Source organism: Nilaparvata lugens, chromosome 3 (assembly GCF_014356525.2).
Source record: "Nilaparvata lugens isolate BPH chromosome 3, ASM1435652v1, whole genome shotgun sequence".
Classification (NCBI taxonomy): Eukaryota; Metazoa; Arthropoda; class Insecta; order Hemiptera; family Delphacidae; genus Nilaparvata; species Nilaparvata lugens.
Window position 1 is genome coordinate 26,188,249 of NC_052506.1, and position 21,887 is coordinate 26,210,135.

The following is a 21,887-nucleotide window of genomic DNA, read 5'->3' on the forward strand; positions in this document are numbered from 1 at the left end:
CATTATTTAAGACACTAACTTATTGAGGAGGCCCGTGATTGTTGACATAATAATCTGACACTTTCTCATGCACTAGTACGTACTACATAATGTAAACAAACATAACAGGCCATATCTTTTTCTGGGGTTAAAAATGTCTACACTGCTCACACCAAAACATAGCACTATATCCTATATCACTGAATGCATTTGGAATGAGAGTAAAAGGGATCAGGATAAAGCTGGGAACAGAGCAGGCGCAGATGATATTAGATTGAACGGGGGAGGATTCTGGGGTATGGCAAACGAGGAATGATGGAAGGAAGAGGCAACGTAGTAGTTGTATAGGTAGAATAGTAGAGAAGTAGGAATCAAGGGAAGGGACGCCTATTCCTCCTACCAGCTCTTCGTATTTCGTACTTCTCCCTTTCTAACCACCGCTCTTCCATTCATCCGTTTTGTATCCAGAAGGGTGGGAGAGAAACTACCGCCCTATCAGGTCTACCAACTCAATGTCCTTGCGACAAATGACAAACAATTCAATTCATACTCTTGAAAGGTTCTTAAGATTTTAAATTCCTTTCAATAATCAGATTAAATTTTTCTTCCACGAACCTTGTTTATCAATCTCAAATTTGAATGAGTAATTCGAATTTTTAATTGTACCGATCACCGATCAGCTGTTTTTGATTTGAAACATATGATTTGATAATTGGCTGTACGAAAATGATGGTGACTCAAGATTTTCAAGGCTAATTCCAATAATTTTGATAAACAAAGCTCTAATCTCATTCCTCATTGCGTTTTATTTTCTTTCTCTGTCAGAGATATGTAATAGAATACTCTGTTATTATCATTATTCTAATATTGTAGTTTCTTGTGTCTGTTGTTATCTGCATTGAATGTTCATAAGTAGTGAAATTGACAGTATTCAAACACTAGTGTTTCTTGAATGCATTCTTAAGTGTCTCCATAGTTCATATAATTTAATAAACGTTGTTCGTGTTCTTCAAGAAATTACTTAGAAATGTGCTATTAGATGATAAACTTCTATTAATTTTACTGTACTTTTGATTGAATTAGGTGAGTCGATCTTTTCCTCCAGTTTTGCCTAAACAGGTTAGTTTTTAGAGTTTAGTTTCAAGTATAGGGTTACAGAGGTTTACATAACCCTTGAATGTGATATATTATTATGTAATAATTAGGGTCTCATTTCAATCTTGAACTTGACATCGCATAGCTAGTACTAGTAGATTTGATGTTGGTGGAGGGTTTATTGACAGATCGTAATGTAAGTATTGAGGAGAAGCTCAACTTTATAGATTCAGTTTCAATCTTATTTCTTTTAGAATTCTATGCTTATCAAAATCTACCCAGAACCTTATAGTAAAGCTGCTAAACGTCAAAGTGCAGCGCCTATGTGATGAACGCTTATCTGTTTAGGCTATTATTTGTTTCTTTGAAACGACTAGCCTACTGTCTCATTTTGTCTACTCTACTTACATACTTCCTATAAGATTGTCTAACTCAGAGAAGTTTTTTCTATTTTTGATGTGTAAATAAAATAACAATTCAGTATTATAAGTAGTGTTTATAGATTCCTTAACATCTTTCTATTGTCGGCAATTATCACTAGAAAATAGGTCATTAACAACTTAGTCCCTTCAATTAACTTTGTCATGTGTCATCCTATCTCAAGATAAGATAATATATTTGGTTCTTTAGTCCATATCAGGATATGTTCAGTTATGTCAACTATTCTATGAATTGTGTAAAACCACACTAATAGGTATAACTTATTATTTTCTTTCATCCAACTCAAACATAAATAAAATATCAGCCAAATCGATGACCCAACACGCCATTCTTCTATAAACCTATTTTGATTATTTTAATTCTCATAATTTGTATATTATTTGGACATTAAAGTTCATTCAGATTATATAAAAAAATCTATTCTATAGCCCACTGATTTGATGGTTTTCAATTGCTCATTCAATATTCTAATGGTAACATTGCTTGTCAAGCATTCAATGATTCAAACAGATTGTTTATATTAAAAAGTAAAAAGATTACATATAGCCTACTTCTGCTTCAATACTTGAAAATGCTTGACAAGCATTAACAAAATTTCATTCTGCTAAAAATGTGAGTTGTGAGTTGGGTAAGTAGCCAGATATTGCACAATCTTGCACTTTTGTTTAGCCTATTAAGATTAGAAAGAAATTATTGTAAAAGTTATAACAGAGAAGTTAGCCTATATAGATTGTTTGTTATATGGTTATAAGTATTCACTTGCATAGGCCTACTCAGTTTTATAAAGAATTGCTGAGTTTCATAGTTGATACTTAAATAGACAAAATAAGATAACAGTTTAGTATTTTAAGTAGTGTCTATAAATTCCTTGACATCTTTCTATTGTCGGCTATTATCACTAAGAAATAGGTCATTAACAACTTAGTCCCTTAAATTAACTTTATAAATTAGGGTTATTTATTTTACTCGTCAGTTCTACAATGGTAGAACAGCTATTGTTTCCCAAATCCTTTGTTCTAAATCTTGAAATAGAATAACGGCTTAGTAAGCTCTTATTCCAATTTGAAATGCAAACCTCACTACCACTAGATGGGGACTATTACCAAAAAAATATAATCTATCAAAAATAATATCAACATACAAAAATGGGTTTATTAATTGGGTTTCAATAGAATATTCAAATCCTTCAGAATTTACAACTTATCATTGTAAAGAATCATAGAATAACCAATCTATTGCGGATTGCTTAATTTCTGACTATTTTGTGTTTGATTGTATTTACATTGGTTTTTCTATTGCAGAATGTATTGCTATTATCTTCAGTTCAATGACTATGACTATGTTTCAGATAAAAATGCCTATCCTATACAGTGTGGTTGCAAGAGGAACCACGGTTCTAGCGAAGTTTGCAACATGCGCTGGAAACTTTTCAGAGGTCACAGAGCAAATCTTGGCGAAAATAGGTCCAGAAGACAGAAAAAAGACTCTCTCTCACAGCAGCTACTTATTCCACTACATTTGTGAAGACAGAGTAATCTACATGTGCATTGCAGATGATGTAAGTAATCAGAATTTAATTTCAAACAATATAGGCTACTATGCAAGTTTATATAATGTTGTGCTGAATACTTGAAGTCGTTGTCAAAGACTGTGATTACCGGATAGGCAGTGACAAAAAGTTTGAATCCCGTATATTTAAAATGAACTGCATAATTTAAAATGAAGGCGGATTGTCACATATCAGTATCAGAGAAGGTGTCTTGTGTAGTGAATATTCCCACTAAGCTTGCTTGAGCAAGTGCAGTATGAATGGCTCCAATTCCCATTACAACTTGTAGGGATAATATTCACAATGTACAGGACACGTTCACTAATACTCATGTGGGATCCGTCTTGAAGATACAACAATTAAACATTGGAAAACTCTAATTTGAATAGTTTTTTATTCAGTTTCATTAGAAAATGATTCGAAAAATCAATCAATATATTTTGACTTACCTTGAGCTAATTTTCATTCATATTTATTTACGATACAAATGATACTGATGTAATAACATTGGATGATAAAATATACGATAAGTTAGTCCCTGTGCTATTTTTCTTCCAAATTTATAGGTGATGACAAGACAAGGTTAGAATTTCACGTGTACAATTTCGGTCCAAAATAAACATGGAAACTATAAATTTTAAATTTAAATGGCTAAATTTATTTTTATTAATTTGAATTTAAATTAATATAAGAACTAGTGTGCATGGTGTGCTTATATTGCATTCCATCATTTTCTATCCTTGACTGATTCGATATAACATTGCATCAGTGCTATAAGAAATGCCTCAATCAAATTTATGCATAAATCCATGGATTATTTGTTCAGGAATGAAGTCTCTTGTAACCAATTATACAAAAGCTAACACTTTCCAATTACAAATAAATACTCGAATAATTGTATTGATCAACTCTATAATTATTATCATACTTCATATTGTATTTGAGCTATATACACTGTGTCAATTAAATATTTAAACCTCTGCTTTTCTATTGATATTCATTGTATTTTCAAAATATATTCCAGCTCATTTTCCAGACAGGAAGCCCGTTATTTTCCTTCAACTATTATCATTTATGATTACAATACTTGAAGTTTCGTTTCAAAAGCCCGAATTTTTGTTGATTTCACAGGAGTTTGAGCGATCTAGAGCGTTTCTTTACTTGAATGAAATAAAAAAGAGGTTCCGTTCAACCTACGGCAGCAGAGCTGACACAGCTATTGCATATGCAATGAACTCTGAATTTGGACCAATCTTAGGAAATGAAATGGTTTGTATAAAGTTTTAATTACAAAAACTTAATGAGGAATTCTCATCTTATTTTTTTCATGAGTTTAATTCCAATCAATATATTTAACTAGCTGGGAATGTGTGAAATTCCATAAAAGTCCAGCTCAGGTACGTACACACTTGAGCGCCACGAACACGTAAATTTTGCTTTTTATCACCTGATGCTATGCTTCTTATATATTCAATTGTACAGAAATAGTAAGATACAGATATACAAAACATAGCATCAGCTGATAAAAAGCGAAATGCGCGTGTTCGTGGCGCATAAGTCAGTACGCACCCTATGAATGAAGTTTTCCAAAAAGTTGTTATTCCCAATGTATACATTTCGTGTCTTGTTTTGTGTCGGCGTACATTGTAATAATGAATGTCTTGTGAAAAGCAAACTACCAGAAACATCTCAACCTAATACTAGTTTTTCTGTTCACTGATCTTCATTCCTATACATCCAATCATGGTCTAGCTCAAATCCTATCCAATAGTATACGAATTTGATTGTAAACTAATTGCGATTGAATTGAAATGAACTATAATTCACTTTCTGTTTACTTTTTAAGAAGGAAGAGTTTTAAGCTATGTGGATGTATATTTTGTCTTAAATTTATTTTGGACAAGGTAACAAAAATTAGTGATAGGAGCAGTTTTGGGATGCTGTCTGTTTTCTACTTCTTAAATATTATTTTCTTTTACTTCATACAATCCAATAATACATGCTTCATTTGGAGTAGGCTAGGTCGCTTCCAATGTATTTTAATAATGAACGTTGCTTCTAAGAATGAGGCTTTGAAGCCACATTCACTAAAATCTAAATCTGAATTTGGAATTTTTTTTGTGAATAATAATTTTCTCTAAATTTTGTTGAATTAGGTTGATTTTTTTGGTCTCATGAAAAATATTAAAATATTATCAACGGTTTATTAATAAAATTATGTCTTTGTTTCATGAACATTGAGTTATCATGATACCAGAATTTCTATTCAGCTATGATGACATTCATTGGACAAATGACCTGCACCAAATAACCCTGGAAACTTTAATACTAGAGTTGTATCAATTACAAAGACATCAAAGTTCTTCAAATGTAATATTCCTCTGTTACAGAAATATTATTCAGAATCAAAGGATATCGATACAATTTCGCGAGTTCATGGAGAACTGGATGAACTAAAAGATATAATGGTGCATAATATCGGTAAGTACTTACACATTTAAAATTTGAATGCATTCTAGGTATGGTGTGATTCACTTAAAACTGTCAGCATTCCTATTTATTGATTCATATTAACGCTTCTTATTCAATCAGTGCTGAGAGTTCGAAGTTGATACGGAAATCATGTAGAAATACTTCTTCGATGGCGCTATAGCCCAAATCGAACCCTGGCCTCCTCAATACTGCGCCTCCATCCATCACGATATCTTGCCTTCATTCTCCAATTCCTGATGCGAAGAAGTTTTATTGGCAGAAATATAAAATTATAACATCTTAGAAATTGTGCCGTGCTATGAATTTAGAAAGTTAATTTTGAATTTAGAATTTAGAAGCACACACAATATAACTTAATAAAAGGGATGCTTGATAAACATACCTAGTGCTAGAGAACGGGAAACCAGAAATGACAAGAGAGACAACGAAATAGAGAGAAGGTATCAACTATATTGTCACCTCTTACAGTTAAATTCAACAATTAATAAAACAAAGAAGTTACATCATGAAAACCGAAAATAAAATTACTAAATTTAGAAAGTTATCTTTGATATAGATAATTCGGTAATAACCTACTCTGTATGCTCTACATTTGAAAACGTTTTAGATTGAATCATAAAAAGCTTAAAGGACTCTAATTTCAAAAGAGCAATTATTGAAGATTATCATAGATATGTCTCAGAAGTTAATCATAAATGACAATTAATACTTTAAGAAAAGATCCACATAAAATTCTTAGAACATTAAATTTAGAACACACTTGGAAACTTTAAAACACTATCAAAACATTATCAAATATTAATGATCCCCAATAATAACTATTCTGTATCTTTATATCATGAAAGCTGCAAAGACAAACATCAAAACAAATTATATGTCATCAAAACAAATTTAGAAAAGGTTAGGGTCCTTGAAACTTCATTTGATCCTTTACAACTTTAAGATGAGAATTATTTTAAAACATTAATTTAATCAATAAGGGACCTTTAAAAATTCATATACTCATTCAACTTTTAGTAGTTTAGAAGATTATAATTATTTATAAATTTAAAGAAAACTGAAATTCCCAGCTGGATCCTTACAGAGAAAATATGGCCTCACATTTCAATGTAAAGATACAACCGAAAATCTATTACTCAAACCAAATTAATAAAATTAATAATCTATCCATCCCCAATAATATCTCACAATTACGATTTAACAAAAAGTTCAATTCCGCACGTTTTAATTGATTGAAAGTCTGTAGTCATTAAAACCCATTTTGTCACATCCGGAGTTCCTGGGACGTTCGTTTAATTTGGAAAAAAGGTTGTTACCTCATAGCCGTTTCTTCAATTTGAATCTAGGCTCGGTGATCGAGCTCTACACGTCCAGATGGACAGGAGACAGCATACCCCAAGCTTCTAGGACGGCCATCGATTCAGAGGCGTCTCAGCGGCTTAAAGACACACGTTCATGAACCCATGAAATGATGGATTCGTACGTTGATCCCATACTTGATGTTCCCGTACTTACACCGCTGTTAGAATGAAAAAATATATATATATAGCGTATGGCATTTCCTTATTCGTAAGTCCTTGTAATTTCGCACTGATTACAAGTGCACGTCCAAATTTAAAATGTACTGGATCGCCTGAGGGCTTGCCACAGTAAAGTCATTACTGTCACCCGGGTAGGCACGTCTGTCACATTCATAGACAATGTGTTTCATTGTCTGCAATGGAGCTCCACAATCGCATCCTGGAGAGTCTATAAAGCCCCATTTGAAAAGAGATGCTTTGCATCTACCGTGCAATGTTCGGATTCGGTTTAATGCGACCATGCGTGTCTAGGAAGGTCAAATCCTGGTGGCCTGGTGCACTGTCTGAGAGCATCTGGAATTATAGGGGGTGCCTCCTCTCTCCATCTCTCCATCAAACAAAAGTTCTCACTCTTGAGGCGCTCTGCCAGCTTTATTGTTGGCTTTCTGGATTTGAGGTTCCTCATGTTCAGGTCTGGGATATCCTCATGAATTGGGAGCTGCTGGCTGGAGCATATCCTGTTGTGCAGTCGCAGTAGGGCCTGACATCTGCGCAGATTGGGCGGTGGTATCCCACTAAGAACAGGTAGCCAGGGAACTGGTGTTGTTCTCAGGGCTCCAGTAATAATGCGCATTGTGTTGTTAAGTTGCACATCCAACAACTTAGTGTGGTAGCTGTTCATCCAGGATGGAGCACAATACTCGGCAGCAGAATACACCAGACTAAGACTTGAGCACCTCAGAGTTGATGGAGATGAGCCCCATGTGGTGCCACATAATTTTTGTATTAAGGATAGGATAATACAAATTAACTTAACTTCAGTTATATAATAAAATCAACCTATTTTAGGTTATATAAAACTCAACTCAATACTTATTACTTTAAAACATAAATAGACATTACCTACTTCAATCTCTTGATTTAATAGAATAAAATTTATTTGTAATCAGGGTTATGCCCTATACACAAAGCGATGAGTACATAGTTATTCCATAATAGGCCTACATAATTCACAAGTTGATTGAATTACTTTTCATAACAAGGTATTTCGAGTATTGTTGTTAGTTTAGTCAGTTCTCTTACGTAAATTACATATATGGTGTAATTTTAAAAGAATAAATTAAATGATAGGTGTTTCCTAAATAATCAAGAAAGCTTTTCATTAGAATCAAAAGACAAATAAAATCTATAACAAAAATACTGATAGAACTCATAATAATATACTATAAACATCAGTCAATTTGGATTTAAACAACAGTAATTGAAATTTAGGTTAATAGCTTCCTCTTCAAAATAATTTAAAATCAAAAATATCATTCTCAATTCCTTCTTCAGAATGGTACTCTACATTTCTACATATTACACTCAAATGTATCTATCACAACAAATTTAACACTCTGATGGAAGCTTTCATCGATAATCATTTCCTTAATTATTATTATAAATCTATGACGTACCTTTAGTAGCGGTTATAGGAGGAAAATCTCCATTGTGAGGTGACAATTTGATACTCTCTCTCTCTCCTTAATTAAAGCAACTACTGAGGCGAAAAAACTAAAAAATGCTACTGGAACAAAAGGTTCCAGAGCCAAATACTAAAAAGGCCTAAAGCTGGCATGGAAGCCATGATTAACACCAAGTTCTGATCAGACTACATTTAGTACTGCTTATGTCGGAGGACAGACGCTGAGTGAATGCACTTCGCTTCTCTCGTATTGCCGGGAACAGCTGAAAACGGCCTCACTAGATGGGAAGCCAACCAACGCCAACTATGATTGGTAGCCACTATTCTCTAGAAAAATTTCCACCAATAGAAAGGAACGTTACAACTACAATTTAAGATACATTCTCCCACCAAGTGAAAACTATTTTTCCTTGACAGCTACAAATTCCTTGCCTTATAAGGTCGTGAACCAGACTTATATTCTAGGAAAATCGTTGATCTTCCCACAACTTCTACACACACACACACCTATAGAGTCGACACTACACAACGCAGAAAAGCAAGGCTCATGAACTAAGCTGTTGCTCCAGGAAAATTGATGTTATTCTTAGGATCATAGCTTCTACGCACACACTTACAGAGTCAACACAACACAACGCCGAAAAGCAAAACAGCAAAATCCATTTTCACAACAGGCTAACTTCTCAGGCTAATTCACATAATTCTCATCACTCACAATTGTAACAATATTTATTGTTACAAAATACATAATAAAAGCAATACAAATTTTATAACATGAGAAAATACTATTACAAAATAAAATGCAATTCAGTTCTGCAGCATCCTTTGAGATGCCATCCACCCATCTCAGTCTTGGCTTTCCCACCGGTCTTCTGCCTCCCGGTTGTCCCATATATATTTTTGTGGGAGACCGAGTGTCTGGCATCCGCTCCACATGCCCTGCCCATCTTAAGCGGTTCAGTCTGACATATACAGACAGGGGCGGCTCTTTATAAAGTGCAGCTAATTCATTGTTGTTTCTTATTCGCCAGACACCCTCATCACATACAGGTCCGTATATTCTACGCAGCATTTTCCTTTCCCAGCGGTCTAGATTTGCTGCAGCCTTGGATGATAATATCCACACTTCACTTTCATAAGTGACCACTGTGCGTATTATAGTTTTATATTCTGATCTTTATGTTCCTGTGGACGCTTCTTGACTTGAATATCTGCAGCATAGAGAAGTATGTTTTGTTTCCTGCATTGAGCCGTTTTTGTACTTCTTTCATCTCATCACTGTCATCCGCTGTGCTAACTCCCAGGTAGGTGAAGTCATTCACTTTTTCAAAGCTATACTTCCCCACTGAGAGGGTTCTTCTGTTGTGATGACGTCTGCTTTGGTGCATGAACTTGGTATTTTCACAGTTTACTTTTAGCCCTAGCTCATGAGCTGCCCTTTCCAAGTTTTCAAACATCTCTATGACTGCCGCTACCGATCTTCCCACTAGGTCAAGGTCATCTGCATACCATAAGATCTGTTGGGTTTTATTTATTAATGTACCACTGTGCTAACCAAAGTCTCCCTTATCACCCTTTCCAATGCCAGGTTGAAGAGCACTGGTGCCAGGCTGTCTCCTTGTTTCAGTCCTTGGTTCACCTCAAACTTATCTGGCATTTCTCCATCTCTCTTCACCTGACAGGTGGTCTTCTTCATTGTTGCTCTGACAAGTCTTACATGTTTTTTTGGTATACCGAGATCAAGCATTATTGTGTAGAGCTTTTCTCTGTTGATACTGTCATAAGCCTGCTTGAAGTCAGTCTATGTAGAGAAGTCTATGATAGACATCTATGTTAAATTCCCAGGAAACAAAATGCTGGTCAGTAGCTGACCTACCTGATCTGAAACCAGCCTGATACTCTCCTTATATTGTATAAGGCATTATTACCATAATGCTATCCTTATCTCCAATTCTTTTTCCATACATATCTTCACAAAGAGTTGTTTTTGGCTTGTATCCTTTCTTGAACAAGTCCACTCCTCTATATGCTTCACTATGGTCCTTTTTCTCAAAATCTTGTTGGATTTTGGTGACCTTGATATTGTAATATTCTCGCTTTTTCTTTTTTATCACACTTTTAGCCTCTCTTAGAATTCCATACTGTACTTTTTTGACTCTGGTTGGTCTTTCAATATAGTGCTTTCGGGCCTCGTTTCTCCTTTCTACAGCCTCCCTACATTCATCATTGAACCAATTTTCGTGTCTCACCCGAGAACTATATCCAATAGTCTCCTCTGCTGCCTGACTCATAGCCTTCTTTAGATCCTGCCATTCCTCCTCAATTGTCCTATTTCTCTCCTGTGCATGAAGGAGATTTTCCAGTGCCTGTTGATATTCCTGCCTTTCACCATCCTCTTTTAGTTTATCTATATTCAGCTTTGGTGTCCTCTGCTGCCTTGTTTTGTCTCTACTTCGGATTCGGCATCTGAAGTCGATTCTCACCAGATAATGACCCGAGTCGCCGTCTGCACCTCTGCAACTCTTGACGTTTGTGATGCTGGAAGCTGCTCTTCTATCAACCAAGACATGATCAATCTGATTATGATGCTGACCATCTGGTGATGTCCATGTCCACTTATGAATGTCTTTCCTTGGGAACTGAGTTGAGGCCACTATCATATTTCTTGACATTGCAAAATCCAAGAAACGCATTCCATTATCATTGCTATCTTCATGCAGACTATGTGCTCCTGCCACTTTTCTGAATACCATCTCCTTACCAATTTTTGCATTCATGTCCCCTATAACAATTTTAATATCATTTGAAGGGACGCTGTTGTATGTCTGTTCCAGCTTGCAGTAGAATTCATCCTTAACAGCTTCATCTTTGTCTTCACTTTCGGCATGCACATTTATGAGTGAGAGGTTGAAAATTTTGTTTTCAACCTTAGGACGCATATTCTCTTGTTCACTGGCTTGAAATTTATTATATTCACTTTTATGCTATTTTCGACCACAAATCCAACTCAGTTCAAGTCTATCTCCTTCCTTCCCACTGTACATAACAGTGTGAGACTGGGTGTCAAACACTCCCTTGCCCTGCCATCTCATTTCCTGTACAGTAAGTACTTTCAATCGATATTGTTCTATACATTGGAGTAAATCTTTCAAGGCACCGCCCCTGTACAAGCTTCTCATATTCTATGTTCCAATAATCAAGTTCAAGTTCTTTTTCCAAAATTGTTTTCCAAGTATGAAGAAATACTTCGTAAAATATAGTCCAGTCAAGGAAAGATTATGAAGGGAAATGTTTGGAAGACAATTTTGGCACCGCAGTTCGGTTTAGGGTAGTAATGAGGTAAACATATAAAAATTCCCCACCCCTATCCTCTGTGCTAAGAGGGTGGGGGTGGTTCGAAGGTACCATTTTTTTGTTTCTCGCATATAACTAGAAAACTATGTATCTTTCGGACATTATTGTTATATACCAAATTGAAGCTTACATAATTTCCTACAATATTCATCTTACAACTTTTTCTATATCTGCTCTAGTTTCCGAGATATCCGCTCTTGAAGGTGTGACATTTTTGAAAAAACACGTTTGCCTCCATTTTTTTTTTCAATTTTTGCTCATATAACTTTTTAAAATTCGATGGGAAATATCCATGCTGAATATGAGCTTGTAGAGCATTGAATTATCTTCAATTTTATGTATAACTTCACACTTAAGAATTTCCCTACACCTTTTAGGGGGTGAAATTTTCATTGCTGCAACAAGTGTCAACTCAGTGGTTCCACAACTTCAACAGAGGGGATAAATATGCGCACTTTTGGTATGTTCACCTACTAACTAGTCCAAATTAAGCTGCAAAGTCAAAAATTGTGCTTAAAACATTCCCTCCAAATTCCTTTTGTCAATTGGTCTATTGTCGCAAAAATGGAGATTTCACACTTAACACTAAAGCTGCTGCAAAATGTCTAGGGAAATTCGTAAAAATGTGAAATCATACATCAAATTGAAGAGAATTCAATGCTTTATAAGCTCATAATCAGCATGGATTTTTACCATCGATTTTCAAAAAGTTATAAGAGCAAAAATATAAAAAAAATGGTGGCAAACGTGTTTGGATTGAAACGAAACCATCAGAACTCCAGAAAATATCGAAAGAGTGAGGCAGTCAGTTGTGCGTTCTCCCCGGCGTTCGGCTCGCAAACACGCAGCTGCTATGGAAATTTCTGACTCCACTGTTCGGCGAATTTTCCATGAAGATCTTCAACTTCTTCCCTATAAATTGGCTGTTTTTCAATAATTGACTGAATGCGTTTTTTTTTAGTGACAAGGCTCATTTCCACATGCGTTTCCTCAATGCAATTTTTTTATTGGGTTATTTGAAATCTCTGGTTTATGTCGATTGACCTCGGACCATAGCACACCTCAGGAACAACATTCGCGACGCCATTGCCAACATACCGATTGATATACTGCAACGAAATTTCAAAATTCGACTTCATCAGTATATGTGCAATGGGGGAACGAGGTCGCCATTGGTCTGATGTAATTTTCAAGACTGCATACAAAAAAATGGTATATTGTTTTCTCATATAAAAGAAAGATTAAAACAATATAGAAAGTACTTTTGTTTTTATTGAGCTTTCAAATAAGTAAGTTTCTCTGGCGCACCTTGTAATTTTATTTTACCTCAAGGCACACGTTTGTGCTGAAGAAGAGTATCTCCAAAAACTTACAATTTGGCACATATGGACTATGAAATCAACTATTTAATTCCAATTATCTACTTCATTCTTTGTAATCGTAACATTTAAATTTGAGAATTATTTGAGCATGCATTATCTATTTTGCAGTTCTTCATTAAGTGCTTGAAAAGCACTTTAGCCCCAAAAATCCATGTTCATGTCAGATAAATTTATCATGACACTAACTTGATCAATCAATAAATCACATGTTTTTTATAGTATCATCTAATTATAATTCGATCACTTGTTTCTCAACATGTTCATTTATTGTGAATTAAATACTGTTTCTAAATTTAAGGACTGAAATTTTGTGAAGTGAAGAACTGCAAGACCTATTTAACCTATTTTGGACTATCTGTAACCTTATCCAAATTTGGGAGAGGAATAGCACAAGGTTACCTTATTTTTTCCTCTCCCTATCACTTCGATTGTGTACTTATTGTATGAATGAATAAAGAATATAAGTAATAGAATCACAAAACTTGAGTTTCAGTGCTCATCATCCTAATTCTAGAAAATCTGAAATTAAGTAGATTTTATTTAATAACTAAAATTGTACAATACTGCGAAATCAATAACATATCACAGAAACAAGAAGCTTTTAACAATAAATAATGAATGGTTTGGCATAATGGTTAGGTACTTTCACATGAATGAAAATTCTTCATCTATGATAACTAAATAAATGTTTATTTCCCCCAAAAAACTAAAACAACTACATCAATTACAGTTTGGCATAATGGTTAGGTACTTTCACATGAATGAAAATTCTTCATCTATGATAACTAAATAAATAAATGTTTATTTCCCCGCAAAGACTAAAACTACTACATCAATTACAGAAAATATCGAAAGAGTGAGGCAGTCAGTTGTGCGTTCTCCCCGGCGTTCGGCTCGCAAACACGCAGCTGCTATGGAAATTTCTGACTCCACTGTTCGGCGAATTTTCCATGAAGATCTTCAACTTCATTCCTATAAATTGGCTGTTTTTCAATAATTGACTGAATGCGATTTTGTTGCCCGTCAAAATGCAAGTGATATGCAGATTGACAACCTGCCTTAAGACGCGGTCATTTTTTTAGTGACAAAGCTCATTTCCACATGCGTTTCCTCAATGCGATTTTTTTATTGGGTTATTTGAAATCTCTGGTTTATGTCGATCGACCTCGGACCATAGCACACCTCAGAAACAACATTCGCGACGCCATTGCCAACATACCGATTGATATACTGCAACGAAATTCCTTGAGGTGTCCTCTCCACTGAAATGAAGTGCATTCAACGGTTGATTCTCATAGAACATAATCTCATGAACTTATGTCATTGTGCGAAATATCAATGTGAAGACAATGTAGTTGGTGTTGATGGTTGAAGCTCAAAATTAGGCGTTTTTCACAATACAAGGAGCATTGTTGTCAGGTGTGCCTAGAGATCTATATGAGATAGAGCGCTGTACCTGATCTCAGATTGTAGAGCACAAAAATTAGCCCAGAGGGATTTTGAATTATACATCTGAATGGTAACAATCGGAAGATATTGTTGATCAAGAACTAAAATTCATCAAAATTAATTCAAATTTTACTTATTTTTGAAAAATCATAACTCAGAACTCATTGAAGATAGAGAGTTCCGAATGATCTCATTTTATAATATAAAAAAAACGCGAGAGCAAATTTTTCTGTCCGATTACGAGATTTGGCAGAAATAGCTGAAAACTGGAAAATAAGCCAAAAATAAGAGGTTTTTGGGCCACCCTGTATCTAGCACAAGTAAATTTCGCATGAAGAAATTGGTTGTTGACTTCTCTTATGTGCCCAAATAATATATTAAAAAATCAGAACTACAATATAAATTGCATGTACCAATGTTTATTGTGACTGGACTAACTATGGTGTACCATGTTCTAGAGTAGGTTTTGTTTGTTTGTTTTTTTGTGCGGATTAGTAATTAGTAAGTCATTACCGGTTAGGTGTATAGTTGAAAATATGAGTTTTTGTTTGAAATAATGCTTTCTATGTTCTGTCTTCCTTTGCTCATCAACCACTTGTGTACTATTGTTTTGAACTTTGTAGGATGATTAATCTGTTTAAAGTTTTCAAGAAGTGGATTATATAGTGTTGTTGCTAAATGATTGAACTCTACCTATTTTTTTGAATCAACGTTTACTGTTGCAGATAATCTAGCAATGCGAGGGGAACGTTTGGAACTACTAGTCGATAAAACTGAAAATCTCACTGCCAGTTCAGTTACATTCCGAGCAACCAGTAGAAACCTTCAGCGTGCTCTGTTCTGGAAAAACATGAAATTGTACTTGATTATCTCTGCTATTGTTTTGGTAAGTCAACAAAAGTATTATAATATTATGTGCTCAATATTAAAAAAAATCTAATTTATTGTGCTATTTTCATAAAATATATACAATATACTAAATGATATTATTAAATAATAGAAAATAATATTTACTGTTGATATGAATTGATGAGAAATGAACCAATAATATTATAAAACAATTACAGTTTATTGGAATGCAGATGATTTCATATACTATTCACTTATTAAACTTACACAATACCGGGTGGCTCAGGGATACGGGACATTTTTAAATACTAAGATTCCCAAGAATAATTTTATAGAACAGTTTATTGCCATGCAGATTACAATGATTATAAATATCGAGGGCTACTTTTAGTGATAACAATAAAACGTGTATAGTACCCTTCTTACTTCAAAAACCCTTTCACTTTAAAAAAAAGGTTAATTATTTGTCGAAAAGTCATGCCATTTAGCCTATGTTACTAAAATCGAAATGTCTATTTAATTTTTCATGATGGCGTCGGAAGGGTGTTCTCCCATTCGGCGTTCATAGTCTGGTATGAGAACTCTGGAATGATAAGTGTAGCAAATATATAGGAATTGCAATGGTTTAGTATGAAGATTGGAATTGTATATTTGCCATAATAGTATATTTCGCACCTTGGGTCGAAAATGTACGTTTGCCGGCTCGAGATCGCTACTTCAAGTTCGTGACGAAGTCGAGAACTTGAAGCGTTTGAGAGCCGGAAAACATTTTTGCCCGTGTTGCAAACGCTATTTTTTGCCATACCAAAAAAATTAATGATAATTTGGTATTTTTGAAAGCCAAATTTTAAGGTTATGATATTATAAATTATATTATTAATTAATGTTGTTGAGGTTATGAAACTACAAAATAATTCATATTAAGTTATAGAAGTGATAATTTATTGACAGTTTAGATACCTATTAAATTATACTAAATACATATTAAATTGTAAAAAATAAACATTATTGACAGTCAAATCTTTGTTTTTTACGTAAAATCAATATACAATCTTTATTCTCTTTATACAACAAATCTCTATTCTCTTATTCTTTATTATTTAAATAGAAGTTGAATGTGCAGTTATGATTGTTTGAGAACATGAATTCCCTAGCACATTCTACTACTTTTCTCTGAGAGGTCAAATGTCATTCAAATTGTATGTATTTACAGTCTCAGTTGTCCCTGTACATGTGCTTTGATTTTTGTTTTAAAAAATATCATCTATAGTGAAAAAACTGTCTACGTTTTCTTCCTCTGCATTTTTGTTCTCCTGGGCAATATTTACTTGTTGGTCTTGGGTAAGTGACTCGGAATATCATGGTACAGTCGAACTGGAAGTGTGTCGGTCAAGATTTTTGAAGAGCTTTCTCGACACTTCAACCTTCCTTGCAATTGAATGTTCAATGTAGCCCTCGGCAACTGAAGATGATTTCCAGCCTCCACGTCGTTTGAAAGTGAGCAAATCGCCCCCACCTTCAACTAACATTGAAGCTGATGGCTGGTATAACTTTCAGGCTTATCAAGTCCAAGATACTGAGCTACTTTCTTTGGCACAGCAGCTATAGTATTTTTACCCACGTGCTTAGATGAACACTTTCCCTGATTGTACTTTATAAATAATCTTTTACTGATCATAGTTGATGAACAAAGTTATATGTATTTGCGAATCAATTCGCAAGGGCTGAAAGGGCTTTCTTCATCGGTTATTGTAAAGCTTCTCTTCGAATGAGCTTCTACTTCTTTAAGGAATACTTTGATAAAACTACCATTGTCTTTAATATCGTCGAAATTTAGTTGTAAAGGATCCAAAAATACCCAAAGCCATAATAGCCTTCGTTAGAAGCTATTCTTTCGTACCTCGTTACCTGTCAGAACGTTTGATTTTTCAGGTTCGTAGATAACATTGAGCGTTTTCAGAAATGTTGTGCATTGTGGAAATGAATTTGAGTCTATGTTGTGCTTCACATTAAGACAACTCTAATCATCATAAACTTGGTCCAAACTGTACTAGCTTTACATACTGTAGTTTAGGTAAATTGGACAAATACACAATAGAATTTCATCACACACTTCTGTAGGCACAATTTTCTCTTCATCCAACCATTGAACAAATTTTTTATAAGCATCGTCATATCTTTTCCTCGATTTGGTTGGTAATAGGTCTTCCATAATTTCATTTGCCCTTCTTTTCATCGATTCACTTATCTTCCCCATCTCTGAAATTGAGATCAGTTAAAAGTTAATATAGGCCTACCGATACAAGGAGTATCCAAGGACCCGATATAGTAAATTACCTTCAAAATTCGTTGCAGACAGTGCTTTTAGTCCAGGCAGTGAATGCTCAAAAAAGGGTATAGAGGGAAAAGTTGAGAAGACAATTTTTGACCCCACAGTTCTGTTAAGGGTAGTAAGGAGGTAAACATATAAAAATTCCCCACCCCTACCCCTGTGCTAAGGGGGTGGGGGTGGTTTAAAGGTACCATTTTTTGGTTTATCGCATAAAACTCAAAAACTATGTATCTTAAGGACTTGACTGTCATATAACAAATTGAAGCTTACATTATTATTATTAGCGTATGGCTTTGAATGGTGGGGAGACCCAAGGGTAGTTCCACCTCGCCGTATATAGTCCAAAGTTCCCTAATGGGAAACTAAGGTTATAGTGAGCACAATACTTTAAATTTACAGTTTTCACTTCGGAATAAAGTTCATTTTTAAAGCTTACATAATTTCCTACAATATTCATTCTACAACATTTTTTATATCTCCTCTAGTTTTCGAGATATCCGCTCTTGAAGGTGTAAAATTTTTGAAAAAACACGTTCGCCACCAATTTTTTTTCTATTTTTGCTCATATAATTTTTTTAAATTCGATGGAAAAATCCATGTTGATCATGAGCTTATAGAGCATTGAATTCTCTTCAATTTTATGTATAATTTCACACTTTTACGAATTTCCGTACACCTTTTGCAGCAGCTTTAGTGTTGAGTGTGAAATCTCCATTTTTGACAACAGAATTTGGAGGGAATGTTTTAAACAATTTTTTTGACTTTGCAGCTTTGTTGGGACTAGTTAGGAGGAGAACATATCAAAAGTCCCCATTCCTAACTCATGTTCTAAGGGGATGAGGGTGGTTTAAAAGTACGTATCGTTGTAGAATGAATATTGTAGGAATTATGTAAGCTTTAATTAATTTGTTATATGACAGTCAAGTCCTTAAGATACATAGTTTTTGAGTTTTATGCGATAAACAAAAAAATGGTACCTTTAAATCACCCCCACCGTTTTAGTACAGGGGGTAGGGGTGGGGACTTTCTATATGTTTACCTCCCAACTACCCTTAACAGAACTGTGGGGTCAAAAATTGTCTTCCCAATTTTTCCCTCTATAATCTTTCCTTGACTGGACTATTTTACATTCAACATATCCTCATTTTAGACACTATATTATTTAAACACTATAACGGCTGCAACAATCATAGGGAGTTGCGTAAAATGATGATATAATACATGAAATTGAAGATAATAAGATGCTCTATGATCTCATGATTAGCACGGATTTTTTCAGTCAATCAATGAAAAGTTATAAGGCTCAAAAGATGATTCGGAGCCGGAAGGGGTTTTCATAAAAATGTGACATCTTCGAGAGTTCATACCTAGCAAACTAGAAGGGATATGGAAAAATGTTTCAAATGAAACTTGTAGGCTAATTTGCAAGCTTAAATTCTGTATTTGTCAAAACTTCCGAAAGACGAATATTGTTTGACATATGTGCAAAGAAACAAAATATGATACTTTCAAACCCCCACCCTCTTAGCACAGGGGAAAGAGTGAGGATTGATATGTTTTCTTGATATGTTTACCCCCTTACTATCCTTAAAAGAGCTGTGGGGTCAAAAATTGTGTTCCAAACTTTTCCCTCTATACCTTTTTTTGAGCATTCGTTGCCTGGACTAATAGTATTCAAAATTACAAATTTAATTAAGATTGGCATTGAAATATTGTCAATTATTTATTCAGTGTTGTATGGAATTTAGCTCTTACATAATTTCGCTGTATTGCACCATAAAGAAAAGACAGCATTAATATTGTTTTATTTATCATTATTGTTATTATTATTATTATTATTTTAAAGCTTACGTCCTGAGGACAATCCTTATGATTGTACTTACTATGTTATGAACTCTGGAAGCCATATACGAGGCACTGCATTCAATCTCCAGCCTAACAGAGATGGATTTCCTGAATTATGAAAACTTGTATTAATTTTCAAGCAATACACATTTTTTATCAATAATTTTACTCACTTTGAGAAATTGATGCTACTTTATGGTATGTGCAACAGAGAGCGGTCTAAGGAGGATATAGATATCCGTGTTGTATGAGACCGTTGGAACTCAGAATGCCTGACCGCTCTCTACAGACCTGACTTCGATTATTGATTGTTGCATAACACTGCAAGTATTATGAAAATGTGAAATTAAGCGATCAACATTTAAATATAAAATATCATCCATATTTAAAATTAACAAGTTTGATCTTTGATAAACTCCAAATTGGTGTAGAATAAAATCTTTCCTTTTCATCTATTGGATTCTTAGGGAAAACTTGTTTTTCAACTCCAACCTTCCCAATACTTCCTAAGACTAATCTAGGAAAACATTGTTCAAACATTAAGCATGAAATTATACTACAGTAGATTGTTTTTGAGAATGTTTGTGTACCCCTGTTTTCTCGTTTCAATTGTACTAGTGTTTCCATTAATATTATATTAAATAAACACCCATTTTATTTATTCCATGATGTTTACAAAAAATGAGATAAATTGATTTATTTGGAAATAAATAAATTATATATAATACAAATATAATGATATATATAAAAATAATTATATATAAAAATAAAAATATATATAAAAAATTAATTTTATATATATATATATATATATATATATATATATATATATATATATATAATATATATATATATATTACAAGTCAACAAGATACTATTTAAAGATGTAATGTAATTTTGGTACTTTCAAGAATGCTGTACTATATTGTAAAAATCTTTGATTTACCACAATACAATGGAAAGAGGACACGAAATTCGTAACTTCAAATAAAATTCAATTGTAAGTAGTGACTATATATATAAAGATTTTTATAATATAGTACCTACAGCATTCTTGAAAGTACCAAAATTACATCTTTAAATTTTCTGAATAATTTTATATTCTCAGTTTTTATGTTTAGGTTGTTTGTTTGTGAATAGTATCTTGTTGACTTGTAACTTGTCGTTATATATTTTGTATGAATTTCAAGTGAATAAATTTGATTTTGATTTGTTAATTTTATTGTACTTATTGTTTATTTCTGCTATGATTTTTTATAGCATAAATGCAAACAAATCCTTTGTATAATGTATTATTTCTATTGTTGCAGGTTATTATTTACTTCATCCTAGCTATGTCTTGTGGATTGACTCTATCCAGCTGCTGAGAGATTACATAAATCATCTCAATTTATAAATAACAATGTATGATCTTCAGTAAAGAGTCTTCCTTGTGATATGTTCAATCATGAATTTAAACTATAAGTCACTTTTTTATTATATATTATCCTTTACTCATGGTTCAAGTAATTATTATACTACGTTCCTTTTTAGAAATCGGTTGAACCTTTCAAGTTCTCTCCATATTTTATATTAATCAGAAAACTAATTGACAAGGTCGAATCAATGTTTTGTCAATTGTATTGAAGACTAGATTGCGACAAATTTTATTTAGATCAATGTATTTTGTTGGCTGCCGTTTAGAACATGATTAGGTGAGATTGAAACGGTTTTATGTTAGTTGTATGAGTTCAAAAATATATATTTATACACAGATTGTTTTATTATCAAAGAATCTAATTGATGTATTTGCATATTATAACATATTATAGAAATTTATCTTCATTATTTTTAAATTCCTTACGAAAATTCTCTTAGTTTAATAAATGTTCATGAATCCAAATTTGTAACTCTAAACACATGTACTTCACCTGAATTTCAGATAGGCCTGCTTGAATTTATTTGAAGAGATACAGTAATTTCTTCTTCCATTTAGATATATGACTCGAGATTTCTGCTCCAGCATTTTTTTTTTCATTAGTTTTTTCATTTTTCAGTGGACTCGCTTACCTTTATTTTGAGTACCTATTCCTCTGTTTTCTTCCTTCCCCCCCATTTCTCCCTTCCTTTTTTCCTCATTACTTCTCTTTTTTGC

At 33.7% G+C, this 21,887-nt stretch overlaps 1 protein-coding gene across 3 annotated transcripts; it reads left to right on the forward strand.

Annotated features, from left to right (window-relative positions):
• The first annotated feature begins 690 nt into the window (after window positions 1-690).
• LOC111051978 (vesicle-associated membrane protein 7) lies at window positions 691-21,574 on the forward strand. 3 transcript variants are annotated; one of them, XM_022338571.2, is made up of 6 exons: window positions 691-1,062; window positions 2,864-3,073; window positions 4,196-4,333; window positions 5,455-5,545; window positions 15,453-15,613; window positions 21,064-21,574. In XM_022338571.2, exons 2-6 carry the CDS (start codon window positions 2,870-2,872, stop codon window positions 21,118-21,120), a joined length of 651 nt encoding a protein of 216 aa, XP_022194263.1. In that variant the 5' UTR covers window positions 691-1,062; window positions 2,864-2,869; the 3' UTR covers window positions 21,121-21,574. The 3 variants fall into 3 exon arrangements, with proteins under 3 accessions (XP_022194263.1, XP_022194264.1, XP_022194262.1); XM_022338572.2 differs by having other exon boundaries at window positions 711-1,098; XM_022338570.2 differs by lacking the exon at window positions 691-1,062 and adding an exon at window positions 1,136-1,270.
• The last annotated feature ends 313 nt before the right edge of the window (window positions 21,575-21,887 follow it).

What these genes read in the sequence shown, in the direction of transcription:
- LOC111051978 (XM_022338570.2), top strand. Translation starts at nt 1,238, where the DNA reads ATGTTGGTGGAGGGTTTATTGACAGATCGTAAT. An exon ending in CAATCTTAGGAAATGAAATG is followed by an intron (nt 4,334 to 5,454) that starts GTTTGTATAAAG and finishes CCTCTGTTACAG; the next exon opens with AAATATTATTCAGAATCAAA. An exon ending in TATAATGGTGCATAATATCG is followed by an intron (nt 5,546 to 15,452) that starts GTAAGTACTTAC and finishes TTACTGTTGCAG; the next exon opens with ATAATCTAGCAATGCGAGGG.